This window comes from Siniperca chuatsi, linkage group LG17 (assembly GCF_020085105.1).
Source record: "Siniperca chuatsi isolate FFG_IHB_CAS linkage group LG17, ASM2008510v1, whole genome shotgun sequence".
NCBI lineage: Eukaryota > Metazoa > Chordata > Actinopteri > Centrarchiformes > Sinipercidae > Siniperca > Siniperca chuatsi.
In genome coordinates, this window is record NC_058058.1 from 17016918 (window position 1) to 17040122 (window position 23205).

Sequence of the window (23205 nt, forward strand, 5' to 3'; positions counted from 1 at the left end):
AGAGAGTCCAGCTCCACCCCCACAATGTCACTGGCCTTACGGATCAGTTTGTTGATATACAGAACAATGTATATACAGAACAACAAGGGGCCAAGGATGGAGCCTCGGGGAACACCACAGGTCAGAGGGGCCACTGAAGAGGAGGCATTACTCATGACCACTGAGAAGGTTTGATAGATAGAAACCATTTTATAGCAGTGTCCCTGATGCCAACCCACTTTTCAAGGCAGTCCAGTAGGATGGAGTGATCCACAGTATCAAATGCCAAGCATATGTATATGTTGTTTTTCTCCAAGGAGACTAGTAAATGTTCATCTTTAAAGAGACCTGGCCTCATAGTTACTCATGGTCACTTTACTCATGCTCAAGTATTCGTGTCCGGTTACTAGCTTAATCATCAGAATTATCTGTAGCAAACTTGATTATGAAAGTAATAGATAACTTATATCTTCTTCATTCCTTTCTTTACATTTTAACACTTCCAATGTTTTTTCCTCTCTACTACTGGTCTGGTGTACTATTTTAAGATTAGCTGGCTTTATCTACTAACTCATTAACTGCTAATCAGAACTTAACTGTGTCTTGATTGAAAAAAATTATACATTGTTGCTATTTATATTTGAAGCTAGTTTGGGTAGCTGCACTGGCTATGATTCTAAAATTTTATAGTGTAGAAATGTAAATCTTAAAATCCTGAAATAAATGTAATATATCATAGTATATTATATCAATACACATAAAAACATTAATATTTTATTGCATTACTTTTGTCTCAAACAAACAATTTAAATTTTGGGTAGATTTACTTCAGGTGTAGATAGTAAGAGAAATCTTAATGATTGTGTTAACAGTGAAGACCTCCTGCTACCTCTGTCCTGAATAATTTACATAATTGTGTAGATTACTCCCTAAATGATGCAAACACAAACAACATTCACTAATTACAGTGGCAAGGAAAAGTATGTGAACCTTTTGGAATTTCATGGTTTTCTGAATAAATTTGTCATAAAATGTGATCTGATCTTCCTCTAAGTCAAGGGTATTGACAAACAATGTGTCTAAAAATAATTACACAAAAAAATTCCGATCTTTCATGTCTTTATTGAACACAGGCATTCAACATTCAAAATGGCAGTGGAAAAAGTAATTGAACCCTTGAGTTAATGACCTCAAAAAAGCTAATTGGAGTCAGGTTTTAGCACACCTGGAGTCTCGTTAAGATAATACGTTTGGAGGTGTGGACTACAGCTACTATGATTAAAAAAAACCCTCAAACTTTTGGAGTTTCTCTGCACAAGAAGAACACGCTTTTGTGAGCCATGCCTCGCCAAAAAGAGCTTTCAGAGGAGCTACGATCAGGAATTGTTGCTTTACATAAAGCTGGAAAGGGTTACAAAGTTATTTCAAAGATTTTAGAAATTCACCATTCTACAGTTAGGCAAACAATCTTCAAATGTAGACGCTTTGAGACTGTTGCTACTCTACCAAGAAGTGGGCGCCCAGTCAAAATGACAATTGCAAAAGAGCACATTGGCACTCCACAGCGGTATTGGCAAAATGTTTTGTGGACTGATGAAACTAAGATTGAACTATTTGGAAAAAACACAGCGCTACATCTGACATAGAAAGGGCACGGCATATCATCATGAAAACATCATCCCAACTGTAATGTATGGTGGAAGAAACATCATGATTTGGGCCCGCTTTGCTGCATCAGGGCCTGGCCAGCTTGCAGTCATTGAGGGGAAGATGAATTCCCAAGTATATGAGACAATTCTTCAGGATAATGTGAGGATATCTGTACGTCAGCTGAAACTGTGTAGAAGGTGGGTGATGCAACAGGACAACGACCCAAAACACCGGAGCAAGTCCACAATAGAATGGCCTCAGAAAAACAAAATCGGCCTTTTGGAGTGGCCAAGTCAGAGCCTAGACCTCAACCCAATAGAGATACTATTGATTGACTTGAAGAGGGCCAAACACATGAGACGTCCAAAGAATATGACAGAGCTAAAGCAGTTCTGCCAGGAAGAATGGGCTAAAATTCCTCCTCAACGATGTGCAGGTGTGATCCACAGCTACAGGAAGCGCCTGGTTGAGGTTATTGCTGCCATGGTGGGGGCAACCAGTTATTAATGCTAAGGGTTCACTTACTTTTTCCACTGCCATTTTGAATGTTTAATGACTGTGTTCAATAATAATAATAACTTTTTGTGTAATTATTTTTAGACACATTGTTTGTCAATACCCTTGACTTAGATGAAGATCAGATCACATTTTATGACAAATTTATTCAGAAAACCATGAAATTCCAAAAGGTTCACATACTTTTCCTTGCCACTGTAAATGTCAAGTCTGCTCCTGTACAGTAGGTTCATTTAATGGAGCTTGTTTAAAGAAAGCACATTGAATAAGTCTCTTATAAAGCAATTAGAGGAGAATGTGGATTTTTTTTTTTTTAAGAATATGCTCTACATTTAGTAGTTGAGGTCATGGACATTTTTTCAAGCACCACTTACATGTAGCATGTTTCAGTGGTCTCAGTTGTTTTTGTCTATCAGTACCTTGATTTTGGATCTTTTATCATTGGACTGCTTTCTGTTCCTCTGTACCAGTGTAGAACAAATTGTATCCTGCAGTGCATCCTGCTTGGAGGAAGCCAGCATTGTTTATTACCTGCAGGGCTCGGAATTTACTTTTGGCCTCACTTGCTAATGTGGCTGGTGTTGGTCTGTAGAGTAACCAGCCTTTCAAACCAAAACATGTTTTTCATTAAAAATAATCAATAAAGAGACCATAACTACATTTCAACTTTTTTAGTCATAAAGAATATAACATTTATTTTGTGTAACTTCGAAGTTCACATTATTAGTTATTTTTGTAACTAAATAGATTTAAATTGTGCTACTAATACCACAGAAAGAAGAAAGCCTCATCAGCTGTAGCATTGTATCTTAATAAACTGATCATATTTCAAAATAAAGGCCTGTTCATGGGTGATAGCAGTTTCAATCTTGTGTTTTGATTTTTGGTAGTGGGGCTTCCCTTTTGCTTACACGTACATCACACATTGTGCCTTTATCATGTTATTCAGAATACTCCAACACACAGTCAACAGTGTCTGTGAGTGATTTTGAGACATGTGTCAGTGAGCCATTAAGATAAATGTGTACCTCTTCAGTCCAGTGATGTGGATGCAGCTTAAACCTATTATGGGAATATTCTTACTTTCTCTTACTGTTTGCCATGGCTCACTACACTGCTTATGCATGATGATTTCTTTTCTATCTTAATTTCTTGTGTTTTTGCAGAGGTCACTCATTGCCCCAAGATCTCTGTCTGTGTTAACGATCATGTACATTAGTACACAGAGGTGAATATCTTCACAGTGAGAAATGAAAACAAGCATATTTTCCTTCCCATAACCTACCATATTGAAGTCAGTCATATAGAAAGGAAGCCACCTCTGGCTATTTGTAAAATTTCCACTGAATATATATTTGTGAATATATGCTGAATGAAGAGTGTGTGTACTCAGCCTTTGGCTCTGACTTGCTCTGGGAAATGTAACAAATGCAATTTTGAGAGCATTTCATTGTAGAACTGTTTTACCATGCTTGGATGCACATGATGTATTTTTTTCACAAAGGAAATCATTCATATGGTTGTAATAATAAACTCAATGCAGCGTCTCGCAACCACTAATACCGGATTCATGTTAATTTTGCATTTGTCACACTGATTTCTTTTCCTCTTTTCTTTTTGTCATTGTTTATAGTTTCCTGTTATCCCCTCTGTAAGGGATTTAATGTCACGTGCTAATGAAATGTCAACATGTCAATCTTAAACTAATGAGTATTTACTATAGCATGATTGCAGGTGGTGTATGAAAGATTAAATGAGTGCCATTTAAGGCAATTACATTTACATTTTCTATGACTGCAACAAACGATTAGTTTTGTTATTAATGAATCTGCCTTTTCTTTTCTTTTTGTTTAATTGTTTAGTTTGTGAAATGTCAAAAAAATTATGAAAAAATGCCCTTCACTATAGCCCAAGCTGACGCTTGTATGTTTCGACCAAAAGTCCAAAACCCAAAGATATTTCATTTAACAGAGAAAAGCAGCAAATCCTCCCATTTGAGAAGGTGAAACCAGAGAATGTTTGGGATTTTTTTCTCTATTTTTGCCTGAAAAATGACAAGATGAAAAGATTCATCGATTATCAAAATAGTTTCTTATCATTTTTCTGTCCATCAACTAATCGATTAATCAACTAATAGTTTTGGCTCCAGTATTTCCTATGAATTGTATTTTCTGTGATTTACTAGAATATTTGTATACACTACTACACTACACAATAGCCACAGATAGATACTGTACATACATACATTTTGTATGCCATCAGCATGCCAAAATTGTTCAGTAGTCATTTTGACAGTTGTCATCTTGTAGCAGATATTGAAAATCACTACGGACCAATAATCATATATTACACTCCACTATGGAAGAGCAAGTTCACTGTTTATCTCAGTGGGACAGCAGAGAAACTGTACTTAAGGTTTAAATTTAAACTCCTAAATATCTTCAGCAGCTGCAGGATGTAAATCAAATGGAGTCTGACCTCTTCACTATAAGTCATGCTGTATGGAAAGGTCTACTTCATCCCCAGTTTTTCAGGCCCTTGTATGACTTTGAAAAATCTATCACTGATGCTTAATTTGTCCAATATGGCATTCTTTTGCACGTACTTGGCAAAGTAGCAGGCGCATGGAGTTAGTTTACTTTTATCTTGCTGAAGTCGTTTGTCATTTTGATCGGTCATCATAAAATCTTTGAGGATATCAAATAACCAACAAGTTACGCTACAGATTACAGTAGGTCCATAATGACGACTGAAGAGTTAATATCTTTATATGTGAAGCTATTTTTAGAAGTTTGAATCATGAAGTAAATTTTTTACCTGTTTTCTGATAAATCTGAGGTTTCCAGCAGCTGCATTTTGGCTCATGTCTGCCAACAACCACAAAGATTATTGTGCTTGAGTCATACTTGCTACAGGATTAAGAAGACAATCGAGCAAAGATCAGTCTCTGATTTATAGGAATTAATTTTTTGGGAAGAAATAAGCTTCCTCATCTCAGCCGCTTTTACATTTATTTGCAGATTAAAACAGGCAGCAGCATTCAAATTGTATGCGAGTATTTGTATCCATTATATTAACCTGCTAAATGTCTTCCTAAGTATCAGACATGATTTGCATGTTTATCCCCAAAAATGATTTAAATATTCAGGGACACCGAAGGGCAACAACAGCAGAGAATTATGTTAATGCTATGCTATCAAATTACTATGTGCCATTTTGAGCATATAATGATAGTAGATCAAGCATCTAATAAACTAATAAACATGAAATAGGCACTCAGGGCTGACGCTGTCACATTCATGTAAGACATGCATGTCACCCCAAACAGGTGAAAAGAAAAAACCCTGTTGAGGTTGCTACAAGCTGCCAAAGCTTGGAGAACATCTAAAATTGTGTTTGCACTCACTTTCCTGCTTCAGAATTGGAAAAGTAGATAAAATCCTAAATGTCAAGGATGTTGTTTTTGTTTTGTATCTGTTTTTTAAATTTTCTTATTTTTTACACCTTTTGTTTTCTTTCTAGCCATTGCTTCTACCTGAAGAATCCCCACATTGTTATACGCAGTTGGAAAAGAAACACGACTTTTCTCCTGACTGTCTTACTGAAGCCTTCTTTTCCCTTTTTGTATAAAGTGTTTATGCTGCAGGGGCACAGTCAATGAAAGGTCAATCTCATGTGGAGTGATTAAAAATAAACCAAACCAGACTTTGCTGTAATGCCAGACAAATGCGACCGATGTTGAATTGATTTAATTAATTCAAAGGAGAATATACAACTACCAGTGTGTCTTTCATAATGCAACCCAATGATAGAAGTCAGCATGATACAGCAGAATTACTGAGATTGACAAGAAATGCAAATGAGTGTCAGCAGCAGTGGTGGCCATTCAGGAGGGTACATCATAACAACTATTTCTTAAACCTGAAAATGGGTTTTACCTAACTTGTAACCTGTGTTCAAATACAAAATACTTAAAGCAACCAAGTAAATAGAAATCGTATATTAAAACTTACAAACAAAGAGGTCTTTCTCACACTGAAAATCCTCTAGGTGCACCTTTTGTACCCCCTGCAAGGGCAGTGTCCCCAGCAGAAGCAGATCTAAAAGAAGAAACCAGTCAAAAACATGAATATTGAATTCAGAAGGTTGTAAATAACCAGAAAGAGAAAAGCAGGTTTTGACCACAGTGTATTGCCACTCTTTCGTTACCAAACTATTTTAGAACTACAAAACAGCAATATTTTTTTTCAATTATCTGCATTTTTTTACAGTATATTGTGTATATGCGTGGTGGTCTGGCATGTGACCATTAACAATGGCCACCAGCCGCTGCTGCACAACATTTTTTTTTTATCATGTTCCAAATCTTAAATCATGTGATGTCGTAGATGAAAGCGGGTACTAATGGTCTTTCTGGATTAAGTCCATATCCGCTGCACATTTGTCATGTTTATGTGCTGTGAAGTGTTTGAAATGTTGAGGAGTGTCCTTCTTTTAGTGGCTTTAACCCTTCACGGTGATCATTGACCTAGCTGACATTGTTTTAGCTTTAAATGTGTTCAATCACAGTTCTTTTGTTTATTAAAAGATGTTAACAAATGTATTAAGTAGGAGTGGAGGAAATTACATTCACTTTGTTGTGATGTTGATGTTGTGGAATACAGAAAATTGTAAACTTGCCATAAATAATTTGATTTTTTTTAATTTGGCAGCATAACAACCTTAATAATAATCCTGATAAAGTGTTTCAGGCCTCAGAATACTATTGCCATTATCAGTGAAACAGATGGGCTCAAAATGCCACAATACATTTACCAGTACAACATGCATAATACATAGAGAAATACATAAGCAGCATATGTAAATCTTAAAAAAACAGTGTGTCTTCAAAAATGTTTAAAATATCCTTAACAATAATGAGTAACTTATTCATAATTAACTTGTTATTTAAGGCTTAATAATTGATTTTACCATCTGTGCTTAGGAGTGTTTCATTCCATGTAATGTCTTATTCTATTCATATTTCTGACAGCATTTATATTCATTATATTAACAGAGAGTTGCTCTTGGGAGAGATATATTGCACCCTCCATAGGGAAGCCATTAAATTCCCTCCGATTTAAAAGTTATATAATCCAAACATTAATTTTCTGAATGTGATAAAATTTTATTTCAGCCTGATAATGGTTTCTGCAACACTGAAGGTTTGATTGAATGCAGAGAGATAACTTTGAGGTTCTGGAAAGGTTGCAGTTTTCACATAGGAGGAGGCAGTATCAGTCTAGCAGGTCCGAACCATAAATTGTCAGCAGAGCTGCATACTGTGCATTTTTGTTCTGTATGCTGGCTGTTTATATATCTTGTTTTAGTGAATAGATTGCTGTTAGAGCAACATCAGACATCTTCTTAAAACTGTGTTCCTCACTGCGTTTTTTACAACACAGCTTCATCTTCAGCACAGATATTTTCCCTACTTTCTACTTTCTTTCTAGTTTTCAGTGATTAAACTAGTGACATGTAGGCCTGTTATCACATAAGTTTTGATGTTTTATGAATTTTTCCTGTCAGTTTTTCAGATGAATTAGAAGTAATGTAACCAATTATTTGTACATTATGCTTTGATTTACACACTTCCTTGTGCTAAAATAGCTTGTCTGTACTTGGTGCAGTCTCACTAATAAAAGCTGTGGAATAATGGTGCTCATGCACAATATTAGACCCAGATTGCACAGGAGTACAGTATGTAAGTGGATGATATGGTACAGCATTAATAGCTCCCATTCGGTTATTACCTGTGTGATTGCAATTGATCTGCCAGAGGCTGTTTCAGGGGGCTTTGCAGCTGCAGAGTGCAGAGCTCTACATGACAGTGTAATACTTCATGCCACCTACACATGCCTTATAGAGAATAAAATGATCTGCCCTCCTCTATAGAATCTCAATGACTTTGTATGCAGATATAGATTATTGTGATTGATGGGAGAGGGTTTAAGTTTAAATCTATCTTTTCTATTTCAATTGTTTTTCAAATGAAGGGATAAAAGGGCTGCTGGGTGGAGAGGTGTAGTGGAATATATCAAAAGGAAGATAAATGCTAGCTGTTGAGGAGTGTTTGGTCAGCAGAATTTTGTGAGAGTGTGTATGCTTTGGATGTAACTGAGTTCCACAAGGTTGATTGAGTTTCAGATTATGCTTACCCACCAGCATACATCTACATTTTTTCTTCATTTTGTATGTGAAACATTTGTTTTGTCAGGTTAACTGTTAAAGTAACAGTAGGACAATGCTCTTCCACATCAGCACTTCCTCCACCACCATGAGTTTCACGATTAACACTGATAGCTACAAATAATTTAATAATATTGTATAATAATTATTTCTCAGTATTTTATCCAATGCTACCTCTGTCCCCAGGTTTTTGCACATCTCTGTGGTGCTTCTAATAACAATAATAATAATAATAATAGTAACTAGACTTGCAAGCAAGTATAACAGGGTCTAAAGCACCCCATGTAATTAGGTATCAGAGGTTAACCATTTCACAGCTCATTCACGAGTTATAAAGTGTCTCTGCCTCTGAAAATTGAAAAGGCAAGAATTTAATGAATGTACATTTTTTAATATGCATGCTAACTTGCCTGTGTGTCTTCCAGGAGGCGGTGGGGGAGAATGCAGGAGCCCACGGTCCAGCAGAGGACAGGAAGGAGAAGGTGCCCAGCCCCCATCTCAGCCAACTGGTGGTCCTCACTAACAGTGGGACTCTTTATGGACTAGCACAGAGGGTGGTGGCCACCGAGTCTCTGTAAGTACTCTCTATGCGCATTACGTAAACATAAACCATACAATAATTGTAAATTGTAAAAATGTAATTACACCTTAAGACAACACACAGCAGTATTGGTTTTTATTCCTCTGTTATGGGGGAAAAGATTATAACAGCAGTGATTGTTTAATGTCGGTACTTGTGTGTCCTGGCAGTGTGACGTAACTCGGCAGTTATGTTCATCAAAGTTGATCAAGTTATAAAGACCAGTTCTCGGCCACTGCGTCGCCTCAAGGTGCTCATAATTTCATTAGGCAGCATTACGCAGCCTGGCCATCAAAGATTTGCACTACCTGCAGTGTGTGTTTGTGTGTGGCATTGTTGTTTTCGACATTCACATCAATAAAACTTGTTAAATTGAAAATAGAAAAATATTATTGAATTAAAAAAAGAGACGGGGAGACTTATTTTACCCCTAAATAGAATTGATAGCTTTCTCCCTATAATTTACTATTTGTGTTAAGCTTTCACAATTAGTCGCTCACTTACTGATGTATTTTCTGCCCATGTAGTTATTCTCCCTCTCTATCTTTGTCTGTTACATCCACACACACTACACAAAACCGCCCTCATACACAATTACGTCAAACTATCGTCAGTTCTGACAACTCTTGGGCCCTGAGAAGCCTGCAGTGTATAAGTGCTTTATAATGAAAGTCTGTAAACTGGGGGCCCAGATGTCACCGCTGCAAAAATGCTGAATAGGCATACACTTTCTCACACAAAGTTTTTCATGTATCAGAGGTAGGCAACAAGCTCAGTAGAATAATGAAAGTAAAAGAGCTGTGAAGATAGTTCTTGGGTAAAGTTTAAAGGAAGAGATTCTCTGGGGAGGACAGACTTATTCTGGGCAGAACTGCATAAAAAGTTTTTCTGTCTGAAAAGGTGTTATTAGAAAAGGCAGCTAATGTTAGTGTGTATTGTGAGAACCTCTGACATCTTCAGCATATGCCATTTTGTCAATCTTCTCAAAGATTAAAGATAAGAGCTCTGTAAGGTGCCCCTCTCACTGTTGTTTGCCCTTCTAGCTGTTGTTCAGGTGCTTAAACAAGTGTGATCAGATAAGTGTGAACTGCAGGGTGGACTTTTTTTCTAACACTGCACCATGTTGCTGAGGTAAACACAAGCTGTTCCAGTGTGATTTTCTCTGCTCTGCTGAAAAGGACAAATGTCCACTGGGCTCATTTATGGGGCACTTGCTGTTTTTAATGTAATGCTTTCAGATTTAGTGTTCACCATACAGCATTCATTGGTATTAATTCTTGCTTTTAATATAAAGATTTCTGTTGAGGTTACCAGTATTCACTGCTGTGCAGCATCCTTACAGATGGTCTGTTTATGGAGCGAATAAACATACATGTTCTAATTTGAATAAAAACTGAATATAAAATATCAATTAAGATGTATTCTTTTTAATAAATATTAGAGCTAGACCGATTTAAAAAGGCCAGGCAGATATATTGACCATTTGCAAACATATTGGTATCAGTGCATATGTTGGCCAATAATTAATAAGAAATTGCAGTAGAGAAATGCAAAAGATATATGTTTAATGGTAATTTAGAAACAGTCACCATTACATAGTTTGTCCAGCGGAGACCACTAACAAGTTTATTGTTTATTGTATTGTTGTTATTCAGAAAAAACTAATTTGAGGAATCATCATCAAAATTTTCTGTTAATGTTATGTGTGAAAAAACAACTATAGACCAATTCAAACTCTGAAATATTGATATTGGTATAAGCCTCAAAAATCCAATGAATGAATGGGATGTGCATTTACTTTGTGTTTTATAAATACACTTAATTCTGTGGTCTAATAGCTTTAGTATCCATTCAGCATCTGATCTTTGTGCAAGAATCCTGTCGCTCACATTGTTTATCAGCTGATTAAGAAACAGGAAGATAGATGTTCAGAGTGACAGGGTAGTTTTCGGTCCCACTGGCAGGAGTGTATGACTCTGAGGACGACATTGTTGTCCACTTGGTTGCTGAGTGAGTTCAAACCGAAACTGGGTTCAAGGGGCTGTACATGTACACATGAATGTGGAGGCCACTCATGGGGCTTACGTCTGAGTCTTGTTGAGTTGTTTTCTTCTCTTAAATTGCACTGTTTAAGAGCAAATTAATCTGGAACTGTAAAGAAATCACTATGTGAGCCGTGCTGCACTGCAGCAGTCATGCTCGTTAAACTCCGGACTCAACACTGAACTTCAGTCCTCTCAAACCTGCTCCCTCAGTTTTTATTTAGTGTACGGTACTACTTCAGCGCCATCGATCAGCCCGACTCAAAGGGTCTTTATTTAGTCAGAGCTAGATTCACAGTTGAATGGGGTATTAGTTCAATCCGCATTGATTTTTTGTCCTGTATTTCTTTTTCTGCTACTTCTCTTGGTCTCAGTATTTTTCAAGGATAATTGAAATCCATTCATTGTAAAGAATTTGTTGGACATAAATGACACTTTGCCGTGTGTGGGGAGAGACTTGAAGTAGTTTTCACAAAGTGCAAGAGTCGAGGAACTAGATAATAATTTATGTTGTGACAACGCAACATAAATTAACTTAATTATTTATTACTTTAAACTGTAATGATCACGGGGAAATGAAATTGTCGCAACAGCAAAGAATGGTGTAGCTGCACTTTCAGGACAAGTACAAAATTTGCAATTCATAGAAAATGCTCAGGGGTTGCAAGTTAGCATCAGTAAAGGTAAGCATAAGTAACATTTGTGCAGAAATGTCTCCAGGTTGTGCAGATGAGCATTTCTTATCTTTTCACATTATCAAATCTAAATCTGAAGAATGTGAAGGATCAAAGACTTGATCTTGAGTTTTCTTAACTCTTTTCTGTCAAGTCTGTCGCTGTTGTGTCAGACGAGAAAGGCTGAGCTTTAATATTAGAAGCTCTATGAGTCAAGCATCAGTCCTCTTGTGCTGCTCTGGGAGAAAGATTTAAGGTAATGTTTTGTGAAGAAGCTCAACTACGAGCTGTAATTGCCAGTTGCTCCAATTCAGGTCCTCAAACCAAAATTCAATCAAAAGTAATATCCGCTTTATTTAATCGAATAATAAAAAACAAGACATAGTAATTTTGTCTTTATGTGCCATGCCAGGACATTTTTCAGACCATATTAAGCCACCGCTGTGCTGAATTAAACGGCTGTTTCTGTTTTTTTGTTTTTTTTCTCAGTGTGTTTCTGGCCGAACAATTTGAATCCCTCCAGTCCCACCTGGACACAATGATGCCTGCAGCCAAGAAGCCCTTCCTGCAACAGTTTTATTCCCAGGTATACTTGCACCTTCTCTCTAAAGTCTGTGTAATTGCAGTAACTGTTAATCATGACATCACTGTCAGCTGCAGGCAGGGTTGTACCAAACCTTTCATTATCATTTATTTTGAATCTTTCATAGAATCAAAATTTTTATCAAGATCACTATTAATAATTGGTTTATAACGTATAGCCACACGTGTTAGCATTTTGCTTACATGGAAAAACCCATTACTGTCAAAAAGAGTATAATGACCAATGTATGAGTCAATTACTTTGCACCTTGTCATGTGCCTGGCTCTGAGGCTTGGATGGCGTAAAATTTTGAACAGTTGAGAGTTTTCATCAGTTTTAATCTAATATCATGAATAAACTTAATCTTATGCTACTAACACTCATCTTTAAATTTAAAACATACATACATACATATGCCCAGTATCTTTCATTTAATGTGCTCTGAAAAAAATATTCCAGTTGCATTCACTCCTTTATTTGGAACCATCATTCTGCTTTTTGGTTTTCTTTAAAAGCCTATTTCTCCTTAGAGACACATGACTGTGTAACTGCAACCCAGCATTCAGTCCTGTTCTCAATCAACAAAGGAGAAAATTGTCTGTCACTCATAACCACGCAGGCAGCTCTTTCCCAGTCTTTCTTTCTTTTTCTTTTTTTTGTCCTCCTGACATTTGAAATGTTCAGGTACACAGACAGGTCTGTTTTCCCCAAACATCAAATGAATGTCATGTCATATAATTTCACTCTTGGAAATATTGTGCAATCGATGACATTATGACTTTGTGTGTGCCTCATCGCTGTTTACTGCTTACATAACATTCAAAAACATGTTGAATATAACACACATACATGTATTCTCCTTTCCTTCTCTCAGACGGTGTCTACAGCCAGTGAACTTCGAAAACCAATATACTGGATTGTTGCAGCCAAGGCCATCGACTATGAACAAATGTTGCTCTTGATGGCCGGAGTTAAATGGGACATTAGGGAGATAATGTCACAGCATAATGTATATGTGGACGTCCTGTTAAAGGTAAGGAAAAATGTGATGTGCTATACTGTAGGTTAGTGGTTTATGAGTTAGAAACAGTGAATTGGCACTCTTTTGGATCTTATAATGATGTTTTTTTTGTTTTGGTTTTTTTTTGCCACTGGGGGCAGTGGAACAAGGTGTAAAGACAGCACTGAAATATTATCAGGTTTTAAAATGAGCAAACAGTAGCTTATTTACACATCCAGCAGACATGGAGCGACATTAGCATTAATATGGAGTTGTGTTTCTGGCCAACCAACCAATGTAAGTTCAATATTCTCTTCTCTCTTCTTTCTTCTACTTTTAGCTCTGCTTTTGGTCTTTTTCAACTCCTGAGGGAAATATCTGGATCTTTAGCGGCTAAATGCTCCACTTTGTTTACCAGCTAGTCGCTAACTTTGTCTACCATTTCGTACTCTGCAGATAGCGTACAGTCAGTTTACCAGATCTTTTTCACTGAAAACAGCTGCCTGCTGCTGTAAACAGGGTTGATGAGAGCAGTGAGAGTGATCCAAAACAGTAAAATTGCTGCCCAAAAAACCAAAACAATGAGCTGAAAATACTCTAAAACGCTCTGTAAAACAAATGTAAATTAGTCACAGTGCTGCCTTTTTAATCCTAATTTGTGCTGCATTAAGATTCTGTTCAAAGACAAGGATGGAGACTTCACTAGAACAGCTTTCTCTCACATTTCATAAAGATAATATGCAAACATCTCCCCATTAAGATTGTTACATCATTTATGCCACTAAGACTCTCTGTCAGTTGAATATAGAGGATGATACCAAGACTACTGGAATCTCTATTAAAATCCATTTTGCTGTTCTAGTGTATTTTACATTTGGGAAAAGCTCAGAATTGTCCCAAAGTTTATTATTTTTCCCAAAACAAATACTTACCAACCACTGCAGCCTTCTCAGTGTCATGCAATATCCGCAATAAAAAAAAGTTGAACACACAAAAAGCAGCTGTAATAGATTTGCTTTTATCTTGCAGGGATTTTCCTCACATAGTGGGTTTTTTTGTACTTGTAAAATACAGTCTGGGTTATCCTTTTAACATCTGTGTCATTTACATGAAGAATTACCCCATATTCCACTTAAAGTCTAGAACTGTTAAGTTCCTTGTTGTCCCTCTTGAGTTTAAATTCATTCGGGGATCTTTAATATAAAGTATTTTGGATGGGGTGAATAATTTAGTACAAGCTGTTGAGAGTTGAATGCTGATGTCCCCTGAAGTTTCAGCTTTGTTAAAGACATTTGAGCTCACCGGTCGCAGACATATTTTTGGAATCGGAAGTTTTCCGCTAAATGTGTTTTTTATGCATGCTGGCCACTTATCCCAATATAAATTTTGCATGGGGTGGAAGGACACACGGCACTATTTTTCTCGCCTCTGACGTTCAGAGACAGAAAAGTCTGAAGGACTCGCTGCGGTGTGAAATCCTGAACAGACCAGCACCGAAGCAAGACAAATCCCCATATATGCATCAGCATGTCTTAGAGAGCCGTTGATTAAATCACACTTTAAATCACAGATGTTGTTGAAATAGATGAATAAATATATACACATCCAGTCACAGTTAAAAGTTATCTGCTAATGAAAAAAGAACTCAAACTCACCTTTTGAATTCCTGAAAGGCTCATAGATCTTTGTCTGGCTCTAGCAGCTCTGCAGTTAACTCTGCAGTTAACTAATTTAGCTTATGAGCTAAATTGCCTAAGTGGAAAATCTCTGTCTCACTGGCCTGGTTTAAATGCCGAACTGTGTCAAAATGGTCCAGCTGATGGACTGACATGGTGCATATTACAACTAGCATGTACGTTTCCCCATCAGGGGCTAATAGTCTTCTCTGCCAACTTGTCAGACACTCATAATGCATGTGGATTGTGTTTTGTGCACTGATTGAAAAGTGTGTGCTACATTTTGTTGTACTGCACTCAGGAGAATATTTTTTTAATGAATTCAGGTTGATCACATTCAACAATGGCATTGATTTGCATATAAAGTGGCAAGGAAATACAGCAGCCTCAGAATGACTTCATTGACAAAATGCTTAAGTCAGAAACTATTGTGGGACTGTTTGTGAATGAATAATGTTTCATTCTAGGGTGCAAAATTAATAGCAGAGTGCTTTAAAATCCAGGTTCATTTTTTAACACGATGCAGTTTGAATTAAAGCCGTCAGACGTGTATTTGCAAACACACACTAGAAAACCACATAATTCTCCTGAGACACATCCATCATATTTATGTATAGTCCTTAAGTACTGCAATTTGTTCCCTATAAACAGTGACATAATATCATCATTGTATAATTTCATCCATAATTGATAATTTCATAGCTGAAACCCCTTCCTTCTATACTGTACAGTACATCTTTGATTCCTGCAGCCTGCATCTTCCTCTGGGATATTTCATCTTTATTCTTTATTCTTTGTGTTAACATAAAAGAGAACAGTTGTAACAAAACCCTCATGGCTGGTGTGCTTTTTTTGTGCTTGGGCATCAAAATTACATTTTGTAGCAAGAAATGGTGAGTTACCTGCAGAGGAGATGTTACTATGGTACTACAGGTGTCAAAGATCATCTCAAGTAAGTATTAAATATATAAATTAACAAAGGGCTGTCTGGAATGAGTCCAGCTGGGGTGTTCCCAAACCTGTGTATAGCATTCGGCAGTGCACAAGCGATTTGTTTTAACGCATGATTTGTGGCTTGGTGGATTCATACTTCCTGCCCCCGTCTGTTCAGTTCATCAGGATGTTTTGTCCATCAGTCCAGACTGCAAAACCATTAAACTAGCGTAGCTAGAGTAGAGCTGCCGTACAATAACCCAGACATACTGTAGTCTGCTTACTCTGGAGAAAAAAGAATTTAGCCTTGATTGATCCGATTTACTTATATCACTATTACTTATACCACTATCAGAGTATGTACTGTATGTTAAATGACCAAAGTATTTATAAGAAGAGACTGATACAAACCCCTGATGCAGTTTATTCTTCGCAGACTGTAAATAATTGGGTTGTGCAATTCACAGCATGAGGTAGTTTTATAACTCTGTGCAGCTTCTCCAAGTTAAGATTGGGGGAGCTGGTGTTGGGCGTCATCCAGGAACACAGAGTAGCTGACAGCGAGTCAGAGGAAATATATTTATGTTGTTGTTCATGAAGACTTTTATTTTGTTTGTCTTATTGGTCCCATAGTGGTTTGTTTCCTGTTCAGACTTGTTTGTGGCTGCAGTTGTACCTTTCACAAGCTGATAACATGTTTTTACCCTTAACTATTAAGATATGTCTTTATAAACAAGATTAATGTACCTGATTAGAAAACAGAAATTTCACACTGATTATACATTTTCCAATTAAAGAAATCCACCTCTTGAAATCGTTTATTTCTGCTACTTTTTACCCTAGTTACCTCTTGTGTTCACCTGTGCTTGTCTCCTTCACCTTCCCAGGAGTTTGAGCAATTTAACAAGCGGCTGGGTGATGTTTCCAGACATGTGCGCATCCCACTGCCTGTGTCCAACGTCCTCTGGGAGCACTGCATCCGCCTGGCCAACAGGACTCTTGTAGAAGGGTAAGAAAGTAATAAAACACTTCTTCAGCGTCAAGGGGATGTGTGCAGTCCAGTGTCATGGTGGTGAAGTTTCAGCCAAAGCTTCTTTTTTTTGTTGTTGTTGCTTACTATGAATTATTGTTAAAACTTCTGTTAAAAAACACAATTTTATTATTCATAATATTTTCCCCTTTTCTTTCTGTATCAAACAATGATTAAAAAAAGCAGTTTGACATAGTCCTTGAACTGTACAAATATATAAGGTTGTCTATTTAGACAAAAATAGAAAAAAGATTATTATAAGATATTTTGTAACCCTTATTAGAAAAGCCTACTTTGTTGCAGTTTTGCCCTTGGTATGTTTTATAGTTCTCACTGCCTAATTATGAGCAAACCACAGTTTGTAAGCAAAAGTCATGTAGACTCACAAGCAGCTCAGTTATTGGAAAGAGTCTTTATAACCTGTCAAACTACCCATTTAGAGATGTTATCAGGATTTAGAGGCAGAGGGAGTTGAGACAAGTCTGATTGCAGTTCCTGTAACTTTAACCGAGCATGATGGAGCTCTCTATACACTTTGTGGATTTCTATTTATTCCGGCTAAGAGCACTAGCGAGTAGCGTAACAGCACGAGTCCAGACTGCAGTTTGCCTGTGGTTGATTTTGTCACGCCAGGCTTTGCCACACAAGTAACATCCATCTCTTCATAGCTACAAAAGCATGTGTATAGCCAAGTTTGAGAAGGACTGTTGTTATCTACCCAAACAAATTTAAGGACTAAAAACTCTGATGGTCAAATGTACTGTAAACATCTTTACTCTGAATGCACTTTTACTGTATTCCTGCCCAAATATCTATTAATATCTATTTAATATCTATTTTGTGGAAATTATGCCTGTTGGATAGCAGTTCCTATGTGAATACATTTATTCATAAATATAAAACTGTTTAAAAAAAGTCAGCATCTTAAAACCATTGAATATAACAATTATTGGTCGTTTGTCAGTACAGTAAAAGCCTCAGTCAGCAGTAAGGTTTTGTGTATTAAATATTTATTTAGGATATCTCAGCGGCTATTCAAGAAGAAATCCAATGCTATTCAAGTTGATACTGGATGATACTGTGCTGCAAGGAGGAAGGAAATGTGCACAAAACACAAGGATTGCTCAATCTACATTTTAGCACAATGAATTATTCAAAACAGTAATGTAACCGATGCTGAATACAGTGCAGACCTGTAGGATAGTGGTTTTATTTCTTAAAACCATGGGGGGTTTGGAAATGTAAGCCTTTCTTGTTATGACAGACTTTTTTTGCTTGAAAAGGTTACTTTACTCTCAGGTTACAGTCGTAAATGGTGTCCCTAAGCTTGTGTCATGTACACACACTAAACAGCATTTGTGAGTTATTGCATCACAGTGATTTGAAACCCCCCACTCTCATCAATTGCGTCTTTACAGGAAAGCCTACAGAGATACTCATCGAGGAGAAGAGGAAATTTTTTTCTCCCCTTTACAACTTTCTTTCATTTTTTTATTCCTCCGTCAGGTTTGAACATCTGCACATCATAAATTAAAAAAGAAAAATTCTTTCCAAAGCATGTTGTCAAGCACCATGAAGGCACGGGAAATTACCTACAGTATATAAGAAACCTGGAGACTCTGTTGCCAAGTTCCTTTGGAGTAGTCCCCCAAGAAAACCACTCTAAATTCCTGCTATCTCCTTCTCTTCTCACATCTCTCCTGCTTGACCAAAGGCCCATCAAGGAATTGCATGACACAGGCCACTCACGCAAACTGCAAAACACTCTTGACACATCCCTTGTAATGCATTTCACCACTTTCTCCTTTGTAAGCCAGGGATATGGGCTGTGATAGGTGACAGAACGTCAGAGTGTTTTTTCTTTACTCAGCTTGTGTGCGTCGAGTGAATGTGCGAAATAGGTTTTTAGATTGAAGGTGTGATACAACCCCCTCTGATCAGACGGACTGGATTCACAGCAACACTGAGTCAGGCCGGCTGGATGGTGATGAAGCGCTAACAGCTGACAATTATCATGAGGTTACACACATTTTATTGGGAACAAGAAACTGGCTGATGTTGAAGCCAAAGTCGTCCTGGGCTACTTATTTGTGCAGGTTACAGTGAAAGTGTTAGTGGGGTTGTAATGGCAGGCACAACAAATGGTTTAGGTTCAAAACAAATGCTTGTTAAGTGGTTTAGTGCTTGCCAAGTGTTTTAAGAAGGAGAGAGAACATTGGACATTAAGCAAACGAGGTAGGTTTGCCCTCACCCACTGAGAAAAGGGAACATGTTTACGTCCCAACACATTTGCTGAGGACTTTTCTTCCCATTGCGTAAGAAAACTTTTGAACACTTTCCAATGAACAAATGGCCCATTATGACTGCGATGCTCTGCAAATTTAAGCTACTGCTGCAGACTTATGCTGTCTGCTTAGTTCTGCCAGTACACACACATATCTTCCCAACCACTGGCACACCAAGGTGGAGTGGTCATATTTGTTTGTTTGTACTCCAGCTCGCTCAGCCTGTTATTCGATTTCTCTGTCCAGCGTTCGTCTCCTCTTAGAGACTTGTAGAAATGGCTCTGTTAGCATTCTGTGCTGAAGCTCAAACACTCAGCAACAAACTCTGGGGGGGGGGGGGCAGAAAAAGGAAACAGAAGAGAAAAGCTGAAGTGTGAGACAGAGAGCAAACCTGTCTGTGTAGTATGTGTAGATGTCACACACACTGACCTGCCAGTGGACAACAGTCCCCGCTGCCAAACACAAACAGAAACACACACACACACACTGTAACACACGTGTACTCTGTCCCACACACACATTTACTGACAGGGCACAGACAGCTGTGACTAATGACAGCTGTTTAATATAGGACACGTGCAGACACACACACACACACACACGCGCTCTTTTTCAAATATTCACAAAACAAGAAAAAAGGAAAAGAAGAAAACCAAACCTAAAAACAGACATTCAGCCCAACACATGCAGGGACAAAAAATATAAACTGAAACAATCTATAAATAACATGTAACATAAAACAAGGTACTATGCATAAAATTGAAGCACGACAGAATAAAAACACAAAAAGTTCATGTGGACTTCTCTGTCTATGCTACATTACAGACTTAAATGAAATGTGTGACATGCAGATTTACTTACTGTAGGTATTACTCATACAAATAGTACATTTACTGAATATTAAGTACATCTTTCCGTTTCCATTAATAAAATGTTTTTACACTTGTTTTTTAAAAACTCTAATGGATTCTGAATGTCTCCCATCATCTGGAAACCTAAATTATTACACATTTCTTTGATTACTTTGCTGCTGGAGTTTTGACAGTATTTCCATTTTGACTGGAACATTGATGAAAATTGGCATATGACAAGCTGAAACACATCTTCCAGACAATTTTTGATGCATAACAAATTCACTGTGAAATACTGTCGGGAGCTAAAATGACAGAATTTAAAACTGTTGCAACATGACTTTCTCCTTAATATATACAGTTTGCATGTAATTTAGGCCTAGACACACAACTTGATTACTGTGTAATTCCTGAAAGTAATTCCATCAGTAAACATAGAGTACACTACTAACATCCTGTACACTTCTATTCCCTTCCGTGGAATCAATAAAGGTTATCTAATCTTAAAATGAACAGCATTGTTCAATTAACTTGTGTACATGTAGTCTTGTTTTATACATCTGGCTATCTTATACATTTAGACTACTTAGAAAGGCAGACAACATGGGGATGCAAGCCTGCCACAACCAATCCGAGTTTGGAGACCTCCCAGCTTTCTGGTGATGTGAAATGTGGAGTTCTCTTGTGTCACCATCAAGGAAACAAAGTGTTACAGTGACCCAACACTGGGCATGCCTTTTCTATGTAAATGCTTTTAATGTATTGGGGAGCCAGATGGCTAGCAAGGCATAAGTTAGTGCATTCAAGGGTGGAAAATGTACAATGTGAAAAATTCCCCTCAGGCCAGACACAAATGACCAACACCTATGATGACTTTCATGAATCAAAAGAAAAATTACACAGAATTTAGCATTCCAATCATTGCCTACTTGTACCTGAATACTTTGCGGCAAGCTAATCTCCTCTTTCCCTCCGCTGTTTTGTCCTCTATCTACGGTAGCTATGCTAATGTGAAGAAATGCAGCAATGAGGGCCGGGCCCTGATGCAGCTGGACTTCCAACAGTTCCTCATGAAGCTGGAGAAGCTGACCGACCTGCGACCCATTCCTGATAAGGAGTTTGTTGAGACCTACATCAAGGCCTATTACCTGACGGAGAATGACATGGAGCAGTTTATCAAGAATCACAGGGTGAGAGAGTGAAGCAGGCTGGTGGATGGAGGATTGTAGGTTTAGGTCCTATGCAACGCTAAATATACAGTTTCATAACATCTGCATTTTGCTGAAAGCCTCATGCTGAGAGGCAGCATGTCAGTTTTGCTGACTGACTCTTTGTGTTTTTGTGCAGGAGTACTCCATGAAGCAGCTGGCCAACTTGGTGAACGTTTGTCTGGGCTCACATATAAACAAGAAGGCTCGTCAGAAACTTCTGGCGGCCATCGATGACATTGACAGACCCAAGAGATAGACTGATGAACAGAGCAGACCCCGAACGTATCAATCAGCCACAGAGATGGACACTCCAACGGACGAACTCCACAGTGGAGCTCAACGTAGAATGTCTTCGTTTTCAGTTTAGATCGTACATGTTGGGGTGTGTTCAACGAGCTGTACAGTACATACAGAAGTAGAGCAACTATACACATCAATTTAAAGCTCATACGTTAGCCAAATGCTAATTATCTGTGAATCTACAGTCCTTATGTGGTCAAAAACACAAACTGCCACTTGTTGAATGCATCTCATGACGTGCTAATGGACATAAATACTACAAGTTTCACTCTCAAGCATGCTGCAGTTACTCTATGCATACAGTAGAAGTACCATAATGCATGCCCTCTCGTTTTCATTAAACAAATATGCCGCTTATGAAGTTTCTCTGCAAATTGTCAACAACCACAACAATCTCTTCAGTGACTATAAGGAACAGATATGTTTTTCAGGCTACAAATACAGGATGTAACAGTGTAATGTGTGCATTCCATCTGTTTTTACCAATTGTGCTCAATTTCTGATACAACTGCTACCTTGAGAGTAAACAAAACAATGAGTGAACATTTATGAGTTGCTAAAGTTGATAGTTACGTAATGTTGTTAAGTTTTGTGGTGAATACATCCCAATTACAGATCCAAGAAGAGTCTGTTGTAGTTATAAACCTCCACTCCACTGTGTGATATAAAGCTTTGTCACATGATTGAATATGCCCCCTGATGGAGATACAGTCGATCTGGGTTATTAATCACTTTAATCATTCATTATAAGTTATTCCAGTCCATGTGTTTGCTGTATATTATTTCACTTCATGGTATTTGTTTTGCCTGACTGGATGCTCTGCTTTGTTTTGTTTGTTTTGTCTATGGATTACATAAATCTATTATAATGATAATTCTGAAAATAATATAAATTCCTCTAGTTAGTATATGTGCACCCGCTGCATGTGATTGTTTGTAATATCTGAGGAGCAAATGATTTCATTGTCCTGGGGTGAGGTTTTGAAAATCTTTGTGAAAGTGCTTCTCTTAGAATTCAGTCTCCAGCCTTCTTGCTGAGAAGTGAAATGTTGGCTTGTTTTGTAGGTTTGTGCAGTCAGGCACCGATTATGTGATTTCTCATGAGTTAGTGTGTGTGTCGACTACAAGAGCTCCCCCCAACCCGTCATCTCCATTGGTTTACTTTGACCTGTCGAGAGGGCAGATTGATTTACTGTTAAAAATAAAAAAAATAAATTAAGTTACAAGTTTTGATACGGCTTCATGTTTTGTGTGCAACTATTCCAAGAAGAATACTGTAAATGTGAATGTTTTGAACAATGTCTGTATTTATTTCTTGCTTTGTGTCTTGTTTGGGTTTTTATGATATATGAGATTGCTGGAAGTGTGCTGTCATTCATCACATCTCAGTATCTTGTAACGTATCAACTGAAGCTAATACAAATATATAAACATTGTCAAGGGTCAAGTGCACTATAGTGAAAATCAGTAATCAGTGTTGGAACTGTGGGATGAACCAAAATGATACATAATAAACACACTAACATTAGACTCTTATTGTCTCTGTTATTCTTACCCACTTTTATCCTTACATTACCATGAATAAACTGCATAATCTAGTAATCATATCCAACCTTTAATATCTCAGTGCGCCAGCAGCTTTAGTCGAGTCATTATTACCGTTCATC

The 23205-nt window shown here is 37.5% G+C and overlaps 1 protein-coding gene across 4 annotated transcripts in view; it reads left to right on the forward strand.

The window, feature by feature from the left end:
• The window catches only part of vps50 (VPS50 EARP/GARPII complex subunit), a 105778-nt gene extending 82710 nt beyond the window's left edge, over window positions 1-23068 (forward strand). For 2 of the 4 annotated variants that reach the window (XM_044171017.1, XM_044171018.1), the window contains 6 exons: window positions 8799-8947; window positions 12159-12255; window positions 13127-13285; window positions 16749-16870; window positions 21028-21217; window positions 21375-23068. In XM_044171017.1, the coding sequence (XP_044026952.1) occupies window positions 8799-8947; window positions 12159-12255; window positions 13127-13285; window positions 16749-16870; window positions 21028-21217; window positions 21375-21494 (837 nt within the window). In that variant the 3' untranslated portion in view covers window positions 21495-23068. Of the gene's footprint in view, window positions 1-5667; window positions 5809-8798; window positions 8948-12158; window positions 12256-13126; window positions 13286-16748; window positions 16871-21027; window positions 21218-21374 lie in introns of those variants that run through there. The other 2 variants (XM_044171019.1, XM_044171020.1) reach the window with 2 other exon arrangements.
• The last annotated feature ends 137 nt before the right edge of the window (window positions 23069-23205 follow it).